Source organism: Artemia franciscana, chromosome 5 (genome assembly GCF_032884065.1).
Source record: "Artemia franciscana chromosome 5, ASM3288406v1, whole genome shotgun sequence".
NCBI classification, from domain to species: Eukaryota; Metazoa; Arthropoda; class Branchiopoda; order Anostraca; family Artemiidae; genus Artemia; species Artemia franciscana.
This window is the reverse complement of record NC_088867.1, coordinates 49525835-49548448: the sequence shown is the minus strand read 5'-3', so window position 1 is coordinate 49548448 and position 22614 is coordinate 49525835. Positions and strand designations below refer to the sequence as shown.

The following is a 22614-nucleotide window of genomic DNA, read 5'->3' as shown; positions in this document are numbered from 1 at the left end:
GAGACACGATATCCTTACAAACATCAAATTTCATTAAATCTGATCAACCGTTCGTAAGTTGAAAATACTTGATTTTTTCCGAATTAACGGGCCCACCACTCCCCCCCCCCCCAGATGGTCAAATCGGGAAAAAGACTATTTCTAATTCAATCTAGTCCGGTCCCAGATACGCCTGCCAAATTTCATCGTCCTAGCTTATCTGGAAGTGCCTAAAGTAGCAAAACCGGGACCGACAGACCGACAGAATTTGCAATTGCTATATGTCACTTGGTTAATACCAAGGGCCATAAAAAGGTAGAGAACTTAGATTTAGATTATAGGATAAAAGACCAGTTTCAAGAGTTATATAAAATTTGATTTCGTCATTTCTGCCGCCAAAGGATTTCGTTAAGCAATACAAACCTAGTTTTATGAATTGTCCTAATTTGTTGGTGTTATACAACGCCGTAAACAGGATTTTTCTTCGTGGGGGTGTGATTTTTTCGGGAGGGGGGAAACAAAAAAACTCTAGAAAACGCATAAAAAATTTGTTTTTGTGCATTTATAGTACGTTTTTACGAGTTTGTACAAATATTTCCAGGGGGCAAATCCCCTACCCCCTGGATACAGTTTTGGTGTCATGCAAGACAAAAAAGAGCCCCATAGCATAGTCATAAGGAAAAGTGGGAATTGTCTCTGTTTGAATGAAAAAGTATTTAACAATACTTGACAGAAAAGACGATAGAAAAGATGACATTTGACCGTTTTTTCTAATACAGAAAGGACGACCAAATGCACGCTTCGAGGAGGTGGTTAGTATTTAAAAAAAAAACAAAAGGTAATTTAAAATATGAATTAAGAAAATCAGAAAGACCAGTTAGAATCCCTACAATTAAGAGAGTGACAGGAGGCTTGAGTCCTCTTCTTATGTTACTTTAGTTCACCCCAAGATAATTGAGCATTAACAATTTGAAATCTGCAAGTTTCAAATTATTAATTCTCTTTATAGGCATTCCAAAGACCTAAGAGTCTTCGCCAACTAAGTCCAAAATGGTGTTGGGTTTAGTAGAGTATTCAAAGCTCCTCCATAAATGCATGGACTCTTTAATACATAGCATGAGTATAAATTTACAAAAATAAAACTCAAATTTTAATTCACAGCATGAAACTTGTCAATTGGGTTGAACCATTAGCAGCTCGCGTGGCAGTGATCAGTGCCGAAGCTTTCTCTTTGAGACAGGACTTGAGTTCCTATAATAAAATAAACACATTTTGTATAAATATAACAATTATTATACAATGAAATTTGCATATTATATATATTTTATATAATAAATTTATAAAATATGTTGCTGAAATTTAATCAAATATTTTTGTTACATAAATTTCATCAAATATTTTCCTAAAGTATTTTTTTTTTACTCACAACTTATTAGAACCCATTAAATAACCTTAATATAAATGCAACAAAACATCGGTCGGATATAAAAAGGCCGTATTTTCATAATTGTAAATTTTCAGAAGAGCAAAAAAAACTCAATTTTTTTATCTCCCCTCCAATAACCGTAAAACAAAGACAGCTCGATATGTAAAATCAATTCATTTCAATCCGTTTTTATTTTACAGTTATCAGAGGGGAGATAAAACACTTGTGAGGCTTTTCCGATTCTTCTGAAAATTAAATAAAAAAAACAAGTTTTTTAAAATGAAAGTAAGGAGCAACATTAAAACTTAAAACGAACAGAAATTACTCCGTATATGAAAGGGGCTTTTCCTCCTCAACGCCCCGCTCTTTACCCTAAAGTGTCTTACTGTTTTAAAAATAGAGTAAAGAGAAAGAGTCAAACTATTAAAAATAGAGTTAAGAGAAAGAGTCAAACTTTAGCGTAAAGAGCGAGGCGTTGAGGAGGAAAAGCTCCTTTCATATACGGAGTAATTTCTGTTCGTTTTAAGTTTTAATGTTGCTCCTTACTTTCATTTTAAAAAACTTGTTTTTTTTTATTTAATTTCTGGACGTTTTTGAATTAATAATTAAAATACATAAATAATTAAAACGAAATTTGCATATTAATTAATTGCAATTAATCGGAATATTTTGAGAAAAAAGGAGCGAGGGGGGAGACCTAGTTGCCCTCCAAGTTTTTGACTACTTAAAAAAGAAACTAGAACTTTTGATTTTTACAAACGTTTTCAATGGTAAAAAATATACGTAACTTACGAATTAACTTACGTAACGAACTTCTATATTCGTATGTTTTTATTGCGTATATGAGGGGGTTCAACCTTCGTCACTCTTTAACACTAAAGCTTAGATTTTAGTCTCAATTCCTTAAGAATGACCTCTGAATCACAAAGGCCGTAGAATAAATAGTTGAAATTACTAAAAATACTTCAGCGTAAAAAGTGAGGTATAACGAGGAGGTAAACCCCTCATATGCGTAAAAATTTTTGTTTGTTTTAAGTTTTAATAATGCTCCTTACTCTCAGTACAAAAAACTTTTCATATTTATTTTTTCATTGTTTTTTCAAATAATGCTAGAAAATCCTGCGCCCCTTCATTGAAATTCTCTTCCCCCATGAGAAGTTTCTCCATGGAAATATCCTCCCACGTAACCCCCCCTCAACTCTCCCCCTTAAACCAAAAAAATCCCCCTGAAAACGTCTGTACTCTTCCTAGTAACCATTACTATATGTAAACACAGGTCAAAGTTTGCAACTTGCAGCCCCTCACACGGGGACTGTGGGGGAGTAAGTCGTTCCCAAAGACATAGTTATTAGGTTTTTCGACTATGGTGAATAAAATGGCTATCTCAGAATTTTCATCTGCTGACTTTTGGGAAAAAATGAGCGTGGGAGGGGGCCTAGATGCCCTCCAATTTTTTTGGTCACTTAAAAAGGGCACTAGAACTTTTAATTTCCGTTAGAGTGAGCGCTCTCGCGACATTCTAGGACTACTCAGTCGATACGATCACCCCTGGAAAAAAGACAAATAAACACGCATCTGTGATCTGTCTTCTGGCAAAAAATGCGAAATTCCACATTTTTGTAGATAGGAGCTTGAAACTTCTACAATAAGGTTTTCTGATACGCTGAATCTGATGGTGTGATTTTCGATAAGATTGTATGACTTTTAGGGGGTGTTTTCCCCTATTTTCCAAAATGAGGCAAATTTTCTCAGGCTCGTAACTTTTGATGGGTATAACTGATCTTGATGAAACTTATATATTTAAAATCAGCATTAAAATACGATTCTTTTGATGGAACTATTGGTATCAAAATTCCATTTTTAGAGTTTCGGTTACTATTGAGCCGGGTCGCTCCTTACTACAGTTCGTTACCACGAACTGTTTGATTTACAATTATGGAGATGCGTCCTGTTGATACCCAACTGACAAAAATAACGATGCTGATCCATTACAGAAAGCATTATTCATATTGATGTTCTATTTCCTTTCAACTTTTTGTGGAGGCAAATCACATGGAAAACACCTTTCAGGGGAAAATAACAACAAATTTAAGCCAAATTTTAAAGTTTAAAAATGATTATCTGAGATATCTTCCTTGAGTTTCTATACCTCTGACATTTCCAAGTATAGCGTTTTCACGGATACCAAGGGCTACTGCAGCGAACATGGAACTACGTTGGTTTACTAATCATAAAGACCGATAATTTGAGAGTGATTTTCTTCAAACAATGTGCAACATGCAAACCTTTCACTGAAAATGTTTGAGGCCAAATGAGCTGAAGTTTTAGAGAGGTCATTGACCAAGTTTATGCTTCCAATAATACATATTCAAAATCCTTGCATGATTCCGCTTTAAATAAGGTGCAAAGAGTTTATCTTTACCTAAAATTTGGCAATTGGAGGGAGGTAGTGCTATTACAAGCACCAATAGCCCACTTCGCTTTTTTTAATATACAGATTATTATACGAATTGTTTGATGGCCTGATCCTAAGAAACAGGGCAAAGGCAATAGAAGAGTAGGGAAGGGAAGGTAAAGCCCAAAGGTATACCCAAAGATGAAAACGTATTACGGACATGTGCAAAATGTTGATCTTGGAGGCACAACAAAATATTCCAATCCTGGAATTTGGTGTATTCAATCTATGCGACATACCTGCTATAGGTGAGGCAGTTTGTTCAACCTTAGTTATCAATGAACTTTCTAGAAAAATAAACAGTTTTACCATAGGCGCAAGTTACCCTCCAATTACCTCCAAGACACGTCCCAACTCACTCAAGTTACACACCCAATACCCTCATATTCTGTTGTAATAAAAAAAATCCAAAAGACTGAAAGGGCCCAACTGACCGTAAAACCTCTATTAGTAGCTTGTACCCATGCCCCGACGGCGATATAGCCGAATTACGTCAGCCTAAAACTGAATGTAAACTTCGTTCAGTTGCAAATAAATTGTAGGCCAGACACTTGAGAGTGCAAACCGCTCTGAACTATCGTAGGGTGTTTCACTGAAGGAGCCGGACTTTGTTACCATAGTTAACCAAGTTCCGGATAACCTTAAACAATTCTCCCTGAAACTAATAATCCCTGAATGCAGTAAAACTGCTCAGTGTGGTAAGTTACGAACATTCAAAGTAGATTTCCAGACATGGAACGACCAAGAAACGTTCCTTAGAGATTCAATAAAAATTTTGTAAAAAAAAACCCTTAAAATTGAAGAATTGGTATTTTTTTTACCACGTCGCTGCTTTAACTACGACATTATTGATCAAATTGTTGCCAACTATAAGAACGATACACTGTGCTCGAAACGTGGCGCAACTGATTATATATCGACTTTTGATTCCCTGTGTCTAAGGAATGTCTTCAGTGTTGATTGTGACACTCTGGGTTTAAAATGCTTTAGCATAAAGTGCACAAACAATCACAAACCTCTAAATCCATAAGTTCAACAATTAGCCTTTACTCATGGAATATATTGGCTCATTTGTTAATAAACTCCCAGTTTTGGAGAGCCTCGACGCCAAGTTTGATTTGATGTGCCGTCAAAAATGTGGATATTTTGCCACTTGATGATACATCTTACTCTGTGCCTGTTAGGCAGCTCTGCTAGGCTAATTTTGAGCTTATCAATAACATAAGGATTTCCACAAAAAGAAAATTCTCCAAGCCTCTTGCTGCGTATCATAAAGATCTTATCAAATAATTACTCTGATCGCACAAAACCAGATTAGAATATAATTTTCATTTTTTTCCTTGTTCAGAAACGGTTTTTCCTTTGCCTTTTCTGCCGAAATTCCCGAGAATGAGTAGCATTCATATTACAACCCTATGTTCTCCGCTCCTAATCCCTTCATAGAGCGATCCTATAAAGACACCCTAGACAAGTTCCTGGCCTCTCATCTAGACGACGACTTAGCTGTTAGTACTCGTTCCATTGAAGATGCTGTTGAAAATTTTTAAATGGAAATCCCCATCCAATGATAGATCGATTTAGTGCAATCCATCAGTAACACGGTGGTAAACTCCTTAAGATTCATCTCTGCCTCCATACACGGATGATATTTACCCAGGGGATAATTCCCTTCTCGTTCTACATTGACGATCTCCCCTTCATTCCAAAAAGAAAGTAAAATCCAAGCATCCATATTCATTATTTTGTCCAATCACTGCCAATACATCCCTGAGAAAGATCTTCAAGCTGCTGCATTTCAGATAAGTCGGTAAAATCTGTTATATACCTCCACATCAGTTTTGTTTAAAGAAAGTATCAGGATATGCTGAATCTTTAAGTGTAACCGGTAATATTTTGATCAACGCTGATCCTTCTGAAAAAAGCGTTGTTCCTACTGGACATGACATTAAACGTACTTTCGAATCTCTTGTTCGTGTAGTAAAGGCTCTGTAAGCATCTAAACATTGAATAAATCCAGTTGTCATCTCTTCTCTTTGGAATTTCTGTTCCACATTATGCATCTAACCGGAGCTACTGCCTTATAAGGGCATGCCATTTGTTCCTTGTAACAGATTTGTTCCGGTTAAGAGAAGAGCCCATCAAGGGGTAGTCACAACTGCGGGATATTTAGAAATAATTAGGATGATTAGAAATTTTGAATGCATTTTCAAATTTCGTGTTAAGTTTAGATTGCAACCAATCTGTTAGCTCTTCACAAAAAAAGCAACGTAGGATGTTCCTGTTGTTAGCATGGAATAAAACTATGTCAGTTAAAGAAGGAACTAAAATTGATAAAAGCAAATAGGAAAGAAAAATCATTCAAAAATTATTTTTTGAAAAAAGTGAAATGTGCTTAAACCCTAAAAAAAAAATAGAAATAAAATCATAATAAGTCAAAATCCAAATGAACAGAAAAGGCTATGGAAGATTAAATGAAACCCGAAAACAAAGAAAAATTTACCATAAATAATGGTTGGGCTAAATTGTCCGCACTAATCAAGTTAGCTGGAAAACAAATAATAAGTTCTTAAAATAAACACGTTGATGACAATCAATTCATTTTTTTACGTTTTAGAAGGATATTTTGATCCAATTTTTTTTGAATTTTAATTATATTTCATCACATATGTAGGCTGCCCTACATATGTGATTGCTTCCATTCATAATAATTCCCATTGGCGTGAGACAGAATATTTTCAGCAGCAAACTCATTATCAGCTAAAGACGACCCAATTAGCATTAAAAAGCACATCACTCGTAAACAAGCACCATAAATAATATTTGGGCTATAATGTCCACACTAATCAAGTTTTCTGGAAAACAAATAATAATTTCTTAGAAAAAATACATTGATGACAATCAATTCATTTTCTTATGTTTTAGAAGAACTATTTTGGTCCAAGTTTTTTTTAATCATATTAAATCACATATGTAAGCTGCCCTACACATATGATTACTTCCATTCATAATAATTACCATTGGTGTGAGACTGAATAATTTCAGCAGCAAACTCATTATCAGTTAAAGACGATCTCATTAACATTAAAAAGCACATCACTCGTAAACGAGTACCATAAACGATATTTGAGAACTAATCCAGTTAGCTAGAAAACAAATAATAAGTTCTTAAAATAAATACGTTGATGACAATCAATTAATTTTTTTATGTTTTAGAAGGACTATTTTGATCCAAGGTTTTTTTTAAATCTTAATTATATTTCATCACATATGTAGGCTGCCCTACATATGTGATTGCTTCCATTCAAAATAATTACCATTGGTGTGAGACTGAATATTTTTAGCACTCTTGATGATGTCTTCATTTCTCCAATCTTCTGGCACTCATCAGCAAACTCATTATCAGTTAAAGACGACCCCATTAACATTAAAAAGCACATCACTCGTAAACGAGATATAACAGCTAAATTATCCCTTAAAATCTTTTCCCACTTGGGATCTCTAAGATTGATGCAAATAATCAGTCCATTCTCTAACGAATTTGGTAAAAATTCTGAAACTATATCTTCCAGTTTATCATTTGGTTCGACCACTTCAACTAATGTTTTTAGATGGTTATAGTTTTCTGATAGAGTTTGATTCAAAGCTAATGTCAATTCTTCTGTTACTGAAATATGACCAAGAACCTAGAATAAAAAAAAACATTGAATTATTTCAGAAATACTTGAAAAGAGACAATAGTGTGCCAATGAATTGGGTAGACCCTTCTCCTCCCCATGAACAATGTGCTAGAAGAACCCTCTTTTATGTATATTTCTGGTAAAATAAGAAGTCTTGGAAAGACTTGAGCTATGGCAATTTAAAATAAATTTAATTGGATTAATCAATAGTCTGCTAGCAACAAAACAGTTTAGGATTGGTGAGCTCATTAAGAAGTTGACAAACCTCAAAACCTGAGCCACAAACAGTCGAGCAGACATTGAGCAAATAAAAAGAAAAGTACATAAAGAATTATAGAGAAACTAAGCGTCTGATTTCTAGTTTATCAAGTTTTCTTATGGCCATCGGCAAATTATAAACTCATAAATTAGTAATAGTGTTAATTTCATAAGCTAATTTACATTCACACACAAATATTTCTAAAAAAGACAAGCACATATAGGGACTGGGACAAGTGTTCACAAATTTAGCGTTTAGAACCACTAACTTGAGTATTGTATTATTTTCAAGCTTTGGTGTCTGTGTTCAAAAAAGCACCAACACCTATAATAGAAATAGTATTCCCCAAACTTTAATAGTTGCATACATGTAGGGGCCTATAATCAGACCATGGTTGTTGCATTACTGCAGCAAGACAAACAGCAAACCACAGCGCAAAGTAACGAAAATTTTAAAAACGCCTCTTGAAAAAAAGCTGCCTATTGAGAAATTATTTTAATTAAATGCAATTCAGGAATAACGATCATTATGAAGAAATTAAAAAAAATTGTTTCCATTATTTGAATCTCATTATGCATTATAGGTTCTTTGTTAAATCATTTCAGCAGTATTGACATGGGCACCAGCAGGAGGGGGGCTAGGGAACCATTGCCCTACAAGCTGACTCTCTTTTGGCCCCTGAAGCCAAAAAAAGGAGAGCCAAAACTTATGGAATTACTTAACAAAACTGAATTCAAGGGTTTCTTTCTTATATTTGTTAAGTAGGCTATTCTTTTTTGTATTTTTTTTTTGCAATTAATTTTCTATTCCATTTTCATATAATTTTTTTTTTGCTTCACACAGCCTACTTTTTTCTTTACCTAAAAAAAAAAAAAAAAAAAAAAAAAAAAAAAAAAAAAAAAAAAAAAAAAAAAAAAAATTCTCAATGCTTTAGTATCCATCCAGGCAGAAGGCATTGAAATATTTACTATGTTTTCTGTGTTAGCAAAAGTATTGTGCTTATGAAACCATACTGTTTTACAAATGTAATTAAATAAAAAAATAAACCAGTTTGTTCAAATGAAAATACGAAGCAGCTTTAAAAATGAAGTTACTCCATACATAAGGAGACTGTCCCTTCCTCAGCTCCTTGCTCAAAAACTGTTTTTTCTAATTTAATAGGCCTTGTGTTTCAGCCAATTTTATTAACAAATTTGGAGATACTTTAGAGTAAAGAGCAAGAATTGAGAATGAAAAAGGCTCCCACACATAAAGTAGGATTTCTTTTTTATTTAAGTTTTAAAGTCGCCCCTTAGTTTCAGTAAAAAAATTATCTTTTTTTAATTTAGTTTCTGATCATTTTTCAAATCACACCCAGGCCTAATCAAGATACAATACAGGGTACTGGCCCCTAGAAAGTATGTGTTCTGAAACCCCTCTGTTAAATCGTAATTATCAATAATTATAAATTAATTAGTAGCCCTGCTTTTTCAGTTTTTCTGCTTGAAAATGAAAAAGTTGGAGCTGGTTTAATATTTGAACTTATGATTACCAGTAGTTTTGTTGAATAAGTAGCCTACTTAGTAATATTCTTACTACGGAATTTCAGGTGGACAAACAGAGGTGTTACTATTCATGTGGATGAAAATAATGTGCTCCTTCTGATCAAACAGTTACAAAAAATAAGTTACAAACAGTTACAAATACACAGTTGCAAATAAATATGCAAATTTCGTTTTAATTATTCATCTGCGGAGAGCCAAAATCAAAACATGTATTGATTCAAAAACGTTCAGAAATTAAATAACAAAAAAAGATTTTTTAACGGAAAGTAAGGAGCGACATTAAAACTTAAAACGAACAGAAATTACTTCGTATGTGAAAGAGGCTGCTTCTTCATCAACGCCCCGCTCTTTACGCTGAAGCTTTTTACTGTTTTAAAAAGTAGAGTTAAGAGAAAGAGTCAAACTTTAGCATAAAGAGCGGGGCGTTGATGAGGAAGCAGCCCCTTTCACATACGAAGTAATTTCTGTTCGTTTTAAGTTTTAATCTCGCTCCTTACTTTCCGTTAAAAAAAACTTGTTTTTATGGCACTTGGTATTAACCAATATCAAATCTTGGAAAACACTTAGAGTGGAGGGATCGGGATGAAACTTGGTGGGAAAAATAAGCACAAGTCCTAGATACATGATTGGCATAACCGGAACGGATCCGCTCTCTTTGGGGTAGTTGGGGGGGGGGGGTAATTATGAAAAATTAAAAAATGAGTATTTTTAACTTACGAATGGGTGATCGGATCTCAATGAAATTTGACATTTAGAAGGATATCGTGTATCAAAGCTCTTATTTTAAATTCCGATCAGATCTGGTGACATTGGGGGGAGTTTGGGGGGAATCTAAAATCATGGAAAACGCTTAGAGTGGAGGGATCGGGATGAAACTTGGTGGGAAAAAATAAACAGAAGTCTTAGACACGTGATCGACATAATCGGAATGGATCCGATCTATTGGGGGGGGGGTTAATTCTGAAAACTAGAAAAATGACGTATTTTTAACTTACGAAGGAGTGATCGGATCTTCATAAAACTTAATTAGAAGGACCTCGTAACTCAGATCTCTTATTTTAAATCTCAACCAGATCCAGCGTCATTGGGGGGGGGGGCAGTTGGGGGCCGGAAATCTTAGAAAATACTTAAAGCAGAGAGATCAGGATGAAACTGGACGGGAAGAATAAAAACAAGTCTAAGACACGTGACTGACATAACCGGACCGGATCCACTCTCTTTGGTGGAGTTGGGGGGGGGGGGTTGGTAATTCGGAAAAATGAGGTATTTGTAGCTTACGAACGGGTGAACAGATCTTAATGAAATTTGAAATTTAGAAGGATCTTGTGCTTTAAAGCTCTTATTTTAAATTCCGACCAGATCCTGTGACATTGGGGGGAGCTGGAGGGGGGAACCGGAATTCTTAGAAAACGTGAAAATTTGGGTATTTTTATCTCACAAATAGGTGATCGGATCTTAATGAAACTTGATATATAGAAGAATCTTATGTCCCAGATGTCCAATTTTCGACTCGAATTGGATCCGGGGACATAGGGGGTTGGAGGAGGGAAACAGAAATCTTGGAAAACGCTTATAGTGAAGAGATCGGGATGAAACTTGATGGGAAGAATAAGCATAAATTCTACATACGTGATTGAAATAATTTGAACGGATCCGTTCTCTTTGGAGGAGCTGGGGGGGGGGGGGCGGGTTAATTTGGAAGAATCAGAAAAATTGAGGTATTTTTAACTTAAGAACGGATGACCGGATCTTAATTAAATTTGATATTTAGAAGGAATTCATGTCTCAGAGCTCTTTATTTCAAATCCCGACCAGATCTTTTGACACTGGGGAGAATTGGAGGGGGAAATCGGAAATCTTGGAAAACGCTTAGAGTGGAGGAATCGGGATGAAGCTTGGTGGATAGAATAAGCAAATGTCGTAGATACGTGATTGCCGTAACCGTACTGGATTCGCTCTCTTTGGGGGACCTGGGGGGAGGGGTTCAGTGCTTTGGCGAGTTTGGTGCTTCTGGACGTGCTAAAACGATGAAAATTGGTAGGCGTGTCAGGGAGCTGCACAAATTGACTTGATAAAGTCGTTTTCCCAGACTCGACCATCTTGGGGGCTAAAGGGAGAGGAAAAATTAGAAAAAATGAGGTATTTATAACTTAAGAGTGGGTGATCGGATCTTAATGAATTTTGATATTTAGAAGGACATCATGACTCAGAGCTCTTATTTTAAATCCCGACCGGCATTAAGCCTCTGATTTTCCTTTTAAATCAATCTATTGGTTCTTAGAATTTTGTTAGAGCTCATACCATATGAGCTCTTGGCTCTCAGCTCTTCCTGCCTCGTCACAAGTGTCATATGAGCTCTTAGCTCTTGTTTTTATTTAATCTTGTACATGGCTGCCATCATAACCCCTACAATATGATTGTCTAATGACTTTAATCAACGGACCGCAGCTAAGTCAGCAAATGAAATATCCACTTAATTTATAATCCATAATTCGACCTGTTGCCATATATAGTTAAAATGTATTCAACCTGGTAAATTTGATCAGTGGTGCTGAACTGTGCTTCAGTTCAAAAATAATATAATTATATATAATTATATATATATTATTATTATATATATTATTATATATATTATATATAAAATATAATTATAAGATGACACTACAGACCGGGAAACCGGGACAAAAATGACGACCGGGACACAGGGAATATAAACGACAACCGGGACACTCAAAGAGAAATTACAGACCGGGACACTGGGACACAAATGATGACGGGACACCGAGACACAGGGAATATAAATGACGACCGGGATACTCAAAGAGAAATTACAGACTGGGAATTTAATCCTTTTGAGAGCTATAAGGTCTTCCAGACCTGTAGTGCTCTTGAGTTGATGACTACCAGTCGAACCTTCACTGCTTCTTCTCCCACTCTTTGTCAAGTTGGTTTTTGAAGGACTGGATGGAAGGAGCACTGACAGTTGAATCTTTCAGTCGATTCCAATGGTTTATGACTCTTCTCGAAAAGAATGTTTGGCGAGTTTTCGATTGGGAGCTTGACTTGGGTAGTTTCTTGGAATGTCTTCTTGTGTTGTGCTGGTTGGTACTGAGATTGCCGCCAAATATTGCTGACTTTTCGTTCTGCAGCCTGTAAGTAAGCATCATAGCGCTGCGCAAGCGTCTGTAAACCAGAGTGGGTAGTTTAAAGTGCCTGAGGGGGTCCTCATATGAGGTTTATGCTGGACTTCGTATGCATTTTGTTACTCGTCTCTGTACGTTTTCGATGAGCCTCACATCATGTCAATAAGAAGGACCAGCAAGACACATGCCAAAATAGAGATGGGGTCTGACGAGAGCCTTTTTTTAGTTTTATAAATATAGATGCCTGTCTGCTGTTGATAGTTCTTTTGAGTAGTCCAAGACTGGAGCTTGCACGGGAAACAACATGCTGGACATGGCTGTGAAATTTAAGTTTATCATCAATGATGACACCAAATCCCTTTCTTCTGCTCTGTCTTCTAGTTGCTCTCTTACTTTGGTGGTGGGGTTGTAAATCGTGTAGTTGCCATTGGTTCATTGGGCCCTAGGTGTAATACACAGCATTTTGCTACATTAAATTGGAGAAGCCAGTCTTGGGTTCAAATTTGTAAACTCCATTTCCAAACTTGTAATCCCTTGCCCTGAGGCTTCAGAGGGGAAGGGCTGACTGAACCTTTCAACAATGCTGAAAAACTTGATGTCTCGAAACTTTGTTTGGATGTTTGATTTGGGAAATAATAGGCGTGGAGGGGAGGTGTTGAACTCAAATCACTTTTTAAAAAGACCATTATAACTTCCAATTTCAATTCAAATGTAACCCATTTTAATTTTATATGACCGCCCGCTCCATAAAAACCTTACATACCTCCAGGACACAGCTTAAGCCCCTTTCCCCGGGGCTCTAGGGGGAGGGGTTTTTCATACCCTGGAGGCATTGTTATATGTTCTTTGGACTACTTTAAACAAAATAGCCATTGCACAATTTTAATCAGATACGTTTGATGAAAAGAAGGGTAGTTGGGGGAGGGAAGGGGATAGTTGACCTTCATTCCTTTTGAATCTTAAAAGGGAACTACAACTTCCAATTTCAACCAAATCAGCCACCTCTAAAGTCTAATTAACCATTCCTTCCATAAGAACCTTTAATTCCCCAGGGACACAACTTACAACCATTGTCCCAAGGTTCTGGTGGTATGTATTACCCCCTAAAACCCCTGTTACATTATCTTTGGACTATTTTGAGTAAAATGAGTGTCTCAAAATTTATATTGGATGGATCTTGGAAGAATATAATGTGTGTTTCTGAGGGGGGGGGGGTAGCTGTGCTCTCATCACTTTGACTCTTAAAAAATGGCACTAGAACTTCTCAGAACCAACCCAATTGGTTCTGTCCAAAGCATATATGACTACCCTTTCTATAAAAACCTCATGTCCCCTCAGGGTATAACTTAAAACTCTTACCCTGAGAGCTGTGGGAGGGATAGGGGTGTCTTCCTCACGAACATGGTTTCCAGACCCTTCAACTACAATGAATAGAATTGCCATCTCCAAATTTTGATTGGAGGTGTTTGAGGAAATAATGGGTGAGGGGGTTAGATATTCTCAAATCACTTTTGACTCTTAAAAAAAAAAAAACACTATAACTTCCAATTTCAAATCAAATGGGCTGGAGTTTATACAACAGCCCATTCCATAAAAACCCTATATGCCCCAAGGGCAAATACAACTGTATCTCCAGGGCTATGGGGTGCTATGTCAGCCCTAGAGGCATTGTTGTACATTTTTTGGACTATTTTGAACGAAATCGCTTTCTCAAAATTCAATGAAATGTGTTTGGTGAAAAGAGGTGTTGTCAGGGGAGGGGCTAGTTACCTTCCACCACTTTTGACTCTTGAAAGGGAACTAGAACTTCTAATCTTCAACCAAATGAGCCTCCTCTAAAGTTAAGCAGCCGTCTCTCCCATAAAAACCTTAAATGTCCATGGGCATAACTTACAACCCTCGCCCTTAGGTTCTAGTAGTTTGTTTCAACCCCAATAGCATGCTTGATGATCTTTGGAGTATTTTGAATAAAATGACTGTGACAAAATTTCTATTGGATGCATTTCGGGAAAACACAACGTGTGGGGGGGGGGAGTAGCTGCTCTTTGATTACTTTTACTCTTAATAAAGGCACTATAAATTCTGATCACCAATCCAATGAGTTCCCTTAAAAGTACATATGAACAGTCTTTCTACAAAAGTCTTAAATGCCCCCAGGGCATAACCTACAACCCTTGCCCTGAGGGCTGTAGGTGTGGGGTTTTTTCCTCAAGGACATAATTTCCAAACCCTTCAACTACGATGAACAAAACTGTTATCTCCAAATGTTGATGGGATGTCTTTGGGAAAATGATGGGTATATGGGGGGGATGGTTGCTCTCAAATCACTTTTGACTCTTAAAAAACGCACTATAGCTTCCTATTTCAAATCAAATGAGCACATCTGAAGTTTATACGACCACCCATTCAAATAAAAACCTTATATGTCCCCAGGACATGACTCATAACCCTATCCCCAGGGCACTATGGAGTTGTTTCAATTCAGGGGCAGGAGGGTTCTAGTTGCCCTCTATCACTTTTGACCCTTAAAAGGGAACTAGAACTTCCAGTTATCAACTGAATGAGCCTCTTCTATGGTTTATACAACCATCTCTTCCACAATAACCTTAAATGTCCCCAGGGCATAATTTACAAACCTTGCCTGCAGATTCTTGGGGTTTGTTTTAACCCAAACACCTTTTTTCATGATATTTGGACTATTTTGAATAAAACGGCTGCCTCAAAACTTCTATCAGATGCATTTCAGGAAAATATGAGGTATGGGTGGGGGGTATCTGCCCTCCAGTCACTTTGAATCTTAAAAAGAACACTAAAACTTCTGATTACCAATCCAATGAGACCCCTCCAAAGTTTATATATCCAATCTTTCTATAAAAACCCTATAGTTCCCCAAGGCAAAACTTACAACCCTTGCCCTCAGGGCTGTGTATGTGGGAAGGGGGTCGTCATTCTCCAAGACATAGTTTCCAGACTTTTAAACTAAATTGAACAAAATAGGTACCTCAAAATTTTGATTGGGTATTTTTGGGGGAATGGTGGGTGTGGGAGGGGGGTTAGTTGCCCTCTAATCACTTTTGACTGTTAAAAAGGCTACCAGCCACTTTAATTTCAAATCAAATGAGCATTTTTCGAAGTTTTTTAAGACAGCTCCTTCTATACAAAGTGCGCTAGTCTGAAACCAATAAATGAAAATAAATTATCCCATTATTTTTTGTTACTTAGGCAGCAATTCAATGGCTGTCTCAGAATTGCTACTGTAATCAATAGCATCTTGGTTTTCTTTGGGTCAAAATTGTAGTTCTTCCACAAAATAGAAGAAAACAACATTGTTTTACAGCACCATCTTTATGGCCACTTAAAAAGGGTCCTAACTTTTAATTTGTATTCAAATGAGCTCTCTTCTGATTTTCTAGGGCCATCAGTTTGATAAAATCACAACTGTAAAAACAAACAGAAACAATTAAACATGCATTCATGATCTTTCTTCTTGAAAAAAAATGCGAAATTCCACATTTTTGCTTGAAATTTCTACAGCAGTTTTCTCTGATATGACAAAACTAATAATTTCATTTTCACTGGTAACACTTTCTTTTTGGGGGTTTGTTTTCCCCTTTTTTTTTTACAAAATCGGGCCAAACCCTTTGCTCTCAGGCTTGTTGCTTTTAATGGAGCAAATTTAATGAATTTTATATGTTTGGAATCAGCACAAAAAGTCAATTCTGATAAACTAGCAATTCACATCAAATTCTATTTATAGAGTTATGGTTAATATCAGTCTGAGTTGCATCTTATTTACAGCTTCTTACCACAAACTCTTTTATAAAATTTTCTTATGATAAACAATTTTATTTGAACCTGTTCATTATTTTTCAGATGAATTTGAGCATTGAATGAAAGAGGGTCAATATGACAGCTAGATTATAAGTTTAGATTTAGTTTTTCTTTTAGTCTTTGGTATTTTTTTTAAGGTCTTAAAATAGAAGGGATTTCAGTTCGAGGTAGGGGGGAGATTGTCCTGTTATGAAAAAGGTATATTCTTTAGGGGCCTTAGAGGCATTTGAAAGCTGTTAATTTTAGGACAGTTAGACAAGGCTTCCAGTAATGAAATCAGAGCCTGAAATATCCCTTTGGAAGCTGCTTTTAAGTCTCTACTCCTTCTGCTGCCCACTTTATGGCTTAGGAAATTGCATAAAGGTAAGTCTACAAGTGTTTTAATCATGGGAAAAAATAATTATTTCCATAATTTTGGTATGAGCCTGATTTCCTTTTACTCTAAGTTTTTGACATAATAGATACTAAATAAATAACAGTTAAGTATATAATAGAGTAAATGGGTTGATTGCTTTGCCAGGAATCCTCATCATTTAAAATTTTGCTGAATTATGTTTCATTTTGCATTTAAAACTAAAATTCTTTCTATTTGAGAACTTTTTTTTCAAAATTAATTTTTATAAGACTTAATCCTAAGAAAAAGTATTCTAAAATATATTCCCCTACCCCACTCATCATTACTATTCTGGTGTCTGTCCCTTTCCCCTGGAAAATTTTCTGTGGGTGCCCATGAGTCTTGACAAAATCTAATTTTATCTGCGAGTGATTGCATTTATGAACAAAAACATTATTTGAAATGATTTTAAAACTGGAAAAACAATGGAAGGACAGATAATAGCATAATTTGATTTATAGAAATATCAAGCCCATTTTAGAAAAAATTTCATTGTTTCAGTATTTTCTTCGGGGTTTTTAAATATTCTAGGCCAATATATAGGACATACTGGGGGTGTGGTGCATTACAGAAAAGCAACCATGACATTTGTAAAGAACATGAAGTAATGAATCTAATTGTAACAGTTATTTTATTAGCATGTTTCCTTCATAATTCACCAACCTTTAAATATTTACCAGGGCTGCATCTGATATCATGAGAGGGGGAGGGAGTGCATTGTCAGAAAAATAGTCATGATATGTCCATTTTGAATGAATTTGGTATAAGCATAGTATTGGGGCTGTTAAGAAGGGAACATGTTAAGAAAACCACTCTATATGCAGAATAATTCTAGTTGAAACATTTTGTATGCAATTCTACTATACTTTACCCCTAACCTCCCCCCCCCCACTAATGTGCGAACATAAAGCCCAACTTATGTATTTCTATGTGTTTTTCCATTTCTTGATTTTTTCACAGTTGATTCAATTTATGGCTACACAGCTTGAAAAAAGAGTGACGCATAACAAAATTAGTGGCAGGGGGAGGGTAGCATACAGTAGAGGGTGATGTGAAGTCAAAATGTATTAGCTGCAATATTTATGCATATTATAAAGTAAGAATTGTTTTCTCAACATTTCCTTCTCAACAGCACCAATTCTAGGCTTATATAATGAGCTTAAAATGAAAAATTTAAAGGTGCTGCTTTAACTAGTTTACATATTTTCTTTATGTATGGTTATATACTTGACATTAGTTAAAAAATAAAGCAAACCCATAAAATCAGCCCTTGTGTATGTAGCCTAGGATTATAGCAGCCTGGTAAATTCAGAGCAGTTCATATTATTGACCTACAAATAAAGTGAACATACCACTTGGTGCCATGTTTAATACTCTTTCTGAAATAATAATTGCTTTTCTTGCAAATTCAATTTTAACCCTTTTTTAGACCCTTGGAAATGATAATTTCTTTCTATGGTTTTTGGGTGTAAAAAGGGTTAAAACATTGATTTAAAAAACCTGTTATTTCATTATGAAATCCATCTTGCAAAAGTTATATAATCTGCAAACACTGATTTGTCAAAATTAAGTAAGACAAAAAAAAATTGAAAACAATTTAACTAGTTTTCCATCCCTTGTATTTCTTCTGCTGGCTTTGATATTTTTCAACATAGAGGAGAAATGGCAGTTGGTATAAGCTTAGGAATCTAGCTGAACATAAGGAAATATGTTAAGAAAACAATTCTTCCTTTATAATATGCAGAGTAATCAGAGTTAACACATTTTGAAAAGGGAGAACCTTTATCTTCACTTCTTTCATTGTTGTACAATTTTTTTTTTGATAAATTTCTGAAAAATAGACATTTATCTGACCACATGTTCCATTTGTAAATACTCTATCTATGTAATTAAGCACAATCAGTGCCATATAATTATGTTCTCACATCACATGTCAATAGAATTAGCTCTGATTATTCTGCATATTATGAAGTAAGAATTTTTTGCCAACATGTTTCCATGTTTGGCTAGTGTCCAAGGCTTACACCAGCAGTTTTTAAGTTGCTTAACAGAATAATAAGAAAACTTGGAAGAATTGTTTTGTTTTTATTCAACCTAAATCTTGAAAAATCAATGTTTGTGAATTAGGTACTTCCATATTATATGGTACACATGCAAGAATTTGGATTGCAAAGATGAGAAAATAGCCAATTTTCATGGTCTTTGTACCAGACAATTAGCTTCAGCTCTGTGGAAGACTACATTGTAGCTATATTTTAATTAAATATTTAATTGGTATTTTGGTTAGGTATTTGATACAATCTATATTGTGTGGCTAATCTACCATAATTCTTTTACTTGTAGTTTTCATAATTTTGTTACTGAAGTATTATATTTTCACCATATTTTGTTTTATTTCATAAGCATTCACCAAACTTCACTTCTTGAGTGTCAACCCATTTTAATATTGAAAAGATATAGGGAAGTTATTATTTTCAAAGGCCCTAAAAGGGGCTTAAAATTGAATTTGCAAGAAAAGTAATTATTATATTCAGATAGAGCATAAAAATGGCATCAAGTGACATATTAACTTCATTTGTAGGTCAATTATATGAACTGCTCCATATTTGCTGCTAGCCCAGTCAGGGGGCTCTGGGATGGAATTACCTTAATTTGCACTTCAGAGCAAAATAAGGTCCAATCTTGGATCTTCTGTTGAGATAGCAGTTAAACATTTTACACAAAATATAAAAGAACAGGTTTGTGACTGTGTTTATGGCCCTGTGATATACCTTATGACTAAGACTGTGCTAGGGCAGTTGAAATTTAAGCCCACTTGGTAGCAGTGACCCCAGATAGGTGTGAGCAAGGGGACTATTCTTCTGAAGGTTAGATTGGACACACCCTCACAACATCTATCTCTGATAGAGTATGTGAGTTGGTTGGGTATGACAAGCAGCATCAGCATCCTAGCACAACTCTTTTATATGCATATATATTAATCACTATTTATGACACAAAGATGATGGGCAGCTCTAGTTGTATCTTGAAGTTTTGGCTTCATATTCTTTGTTGAGTCTCCTTTTAAAAACTTCAGCTGATGGTGAAGACACTGTCTCCTTACTTAAACAGTTCTAATCATTGATGAGTTTAAGAAGTCTTGTCTGATTCTACTGTTAACTCTGGGCTTATGAAGCTTCTCATTTGTACACCTTCAATCAACTGTATATCACCTTTGTAGAAAGGACCAGCAAGGCAGGTTCAAAAATCAAAAAGTAGCATCACAATCACTAGCTTCAAGAAGATTCCATGTGATTGCCTAGTAAGTGTCCTTTTAATAAGTCCAAGGCTAGAGTTTGCATTGGAAACAGTTTGCAGATAGTGTTAATGGAACTTCAAAAGATTATCTTTAGCAACTCCCAGGTTTTCCCACTGGTGCAAGTCTGGAGAGGAATGGGGGATGATGTCTAATTATTATTTGTAGTGTATTGGAGCAGAGGATTATTGTGACCAAAGAAATGGTGATGCATTTTGATGTTGAAAGAGAGAAGCCACCTATCTGCTCAGCCTGAGTGTAGTAAAGGTCAGATTGTAAATTGATGATTTATCAGGTATAGCAAATAGTTTTGAGTCATCAGCATAAAGGGTTAAGTGGTTGCTAATAGTGATGAAGACCACACTGCCTTTCCATAATAGAAATACAGAAGAGAGAATAATGAGGACTTTTTTCCTAAGACAGTGTCACTGTCTTGGGAAAAAAGTCCTCATTATTCTCTCTTCTATATTTCTAAGTGGTTGCTGACTTCAGTAATGTCATTTATGCAAGGAGAAAACAGTATGGGTCCCAAAACTATTCCCTGGGGAACATTGCTTAGAACATTACAGGGCTGAGAGAAGGTACATTTGCTATCTGTCATGAAGAGCTGTACAGTCTGAGATCTAGCCTACCCATCAGGAAGTCCATTAGCCAGTCTACTAGTTTATGCTGGATTCCTGCTGCTATTAATTTAAAACAAAGCTGATTATGTGGGAAATTGTTGAATGTTGAGAAGAATCAAATCAATAAGAAGGCTGGTAAACATATCACAGTTCATATTATTGACTTACCAATAAACTGAACATATTGCTTAATGCCTGTTTTTATGTTCTTTACAAATATTATAATCACTTCTATTGCAAATTCAAATTTAAGCACTTTATGAGCTCTTCAAAATGACAAATTTTCAATTAAAGTATGAGTTATCAGTCATTTTTGAGAAAATAATAATATGTTTTTTCAGTGCTGTTTTCTTGGCAGTTTTTGACAAAATTTTCTCAGTGCCAAAATTATTTATAGTTAGGTTAGGTCAAAAAGTGCTTAAAAAAGGCATAAATTGGTATGTTCACTTTATTGGTAAGTCAATAATATGAACTGTGATACATTTACTGGAAGGCCTTTGGGTAAAATTCTAGTTAATTGACTTCTTGCTATCTCAGAAAGGGTTTAGGTTAGGAAATAAAATTTTCAGGAATGGGTCTACAGGCTAAAGTATATCCCAGGAAGGTATTTTAAAGTACCCACCTCTACTCCTTCTCCCTCTAGAAGGCCCTAAAATATGCCTACATGACAAGTCTGAAAAAACAACATTTTACCTTAATTTTCAGTTACTTGTTGCTTTTTTGCTGCCTTTAGTTCAGAAAATGCAATTCTAGTAAAATTCTAGTTGGTTGACTTTGGGCTATCTCAGAAAGGGGTTAGGTTAAGAAACTGAAATTTTCAGGGATGGGTCTAAAGGCTAAAGTATGTCCCAGAAAGGTATTTTGAAGTTGTCTTTTCTCTGCCTTTAGTTCTGAAAATGCTATTCTTGTTATTTGAGTAGAATTTCAAGCCATATCAATGTTTTTTTTTTCAAAATTTAGGAAATGTATTTGCATATCTTTAAAACCTCACAAATTGGGATTGAGCAAAGTTGTGAAGATGAAAAAAACTTTGTTGTACTTGATTCAAACAGAAGATCTATTTTGCAAGGTTTCATTTTTATAACACACTTATTTTTAAGGTCATCAAAGGTCAGGGCCCTCTAGAGGGAGGAGTGGAGGTGGGTACCTCAAAATACCTTTCCAGGACATACTTTAGCCTTTAGACTCATCCCTGACAGTTTCATTTTCCTAACCTAACCCCCTTTCAAGATAGCCAAAAGTCAATCAACTAGAATTTTACTGGCCTTTGTCCAGTAACTGAGTAAGCCAACCTTTTTGTAAGTGTCTAGAAGGCTGGTTTCTACAGATTGTCATAGGAGAAAGCCATAATGGTAGTTTATAATCTTTTGGGACTAAGTTTAATTAGAAATCTAATGTTATATTTCTTTCTATCTATCTGATTTAGCCCATATCCTAGCCAGTGCTATATGTTTACTCAATATAGGCTAGCCTAAACATGCACTCTCCTAACCCGTTAATCCTACAATATTGTCTAAGATAATGCAGAACTAGGTATCAACTTGCATACCAGAAAACCCAAGTCTTTCATATCTTCAAAAGTAAGAAATTTCTAGACAATTGGCCTTGTTTTAAACTTTTAAATGTTTGAATATGTGTACAAACTTAGCTGCCAGGTTTTCAGCAGAAAGAATAACCCAGATAAATACAATGACTGGCCAGAAAATAGCCCAGACTAGCCCAAAGATAGTGAATGCTATTACATCCTTATTGAAGACTATTATAGCGTTATTAGCATATATAGCGTATATAGCCGAAACGAGAAAAAAAATACAATGGGCGTATAAGATATCAGGTCTTGTGAAACGAAAATTTGATGCATATTTTACTTTTGTTCAAAACTTTATATATATATATTACTGATAAAATGTAGTAATTTAATATGATTTAATATTTAGTGGATAGTTCGATATCAATATCTAAGTATTTGTTACTCTTTTCTTCCGATA

General features: G+C 35.4%; 1 protein-coding gene across 1 annotated transcript; it reads right to left on the bottom strand.

The window, feature by feature from the left end:
- Nucleotides 1–1065: 1065 nt before the first annotated feature.
- On the bottom strand, nucleotides 1066–22292 carry LOC136027540 (uncharacterized). The gene is made up of 3 exons (XM_065704888.1): nucleotides 22176–22292; nucleotides 7175–7543; nucleotides 1066–1230 (listed from the first exon to the last, which is right to left on the bottom strand). The coding sequence occupies exons 1-3, from the start codon at nucleotides 22194–22196 to the stop codon at nucleotides 1135–1137; spliced, it is 486 nt and encodes a 161-aa protein (XP_065560960.1). The 5' UTR covers nucleotides 22197–22292; the 3' UTR covers nucleotides 1066–1134.
- Between the last annotated feature and the right edge of the window lie 322 nt (nucleotides 22293–22614).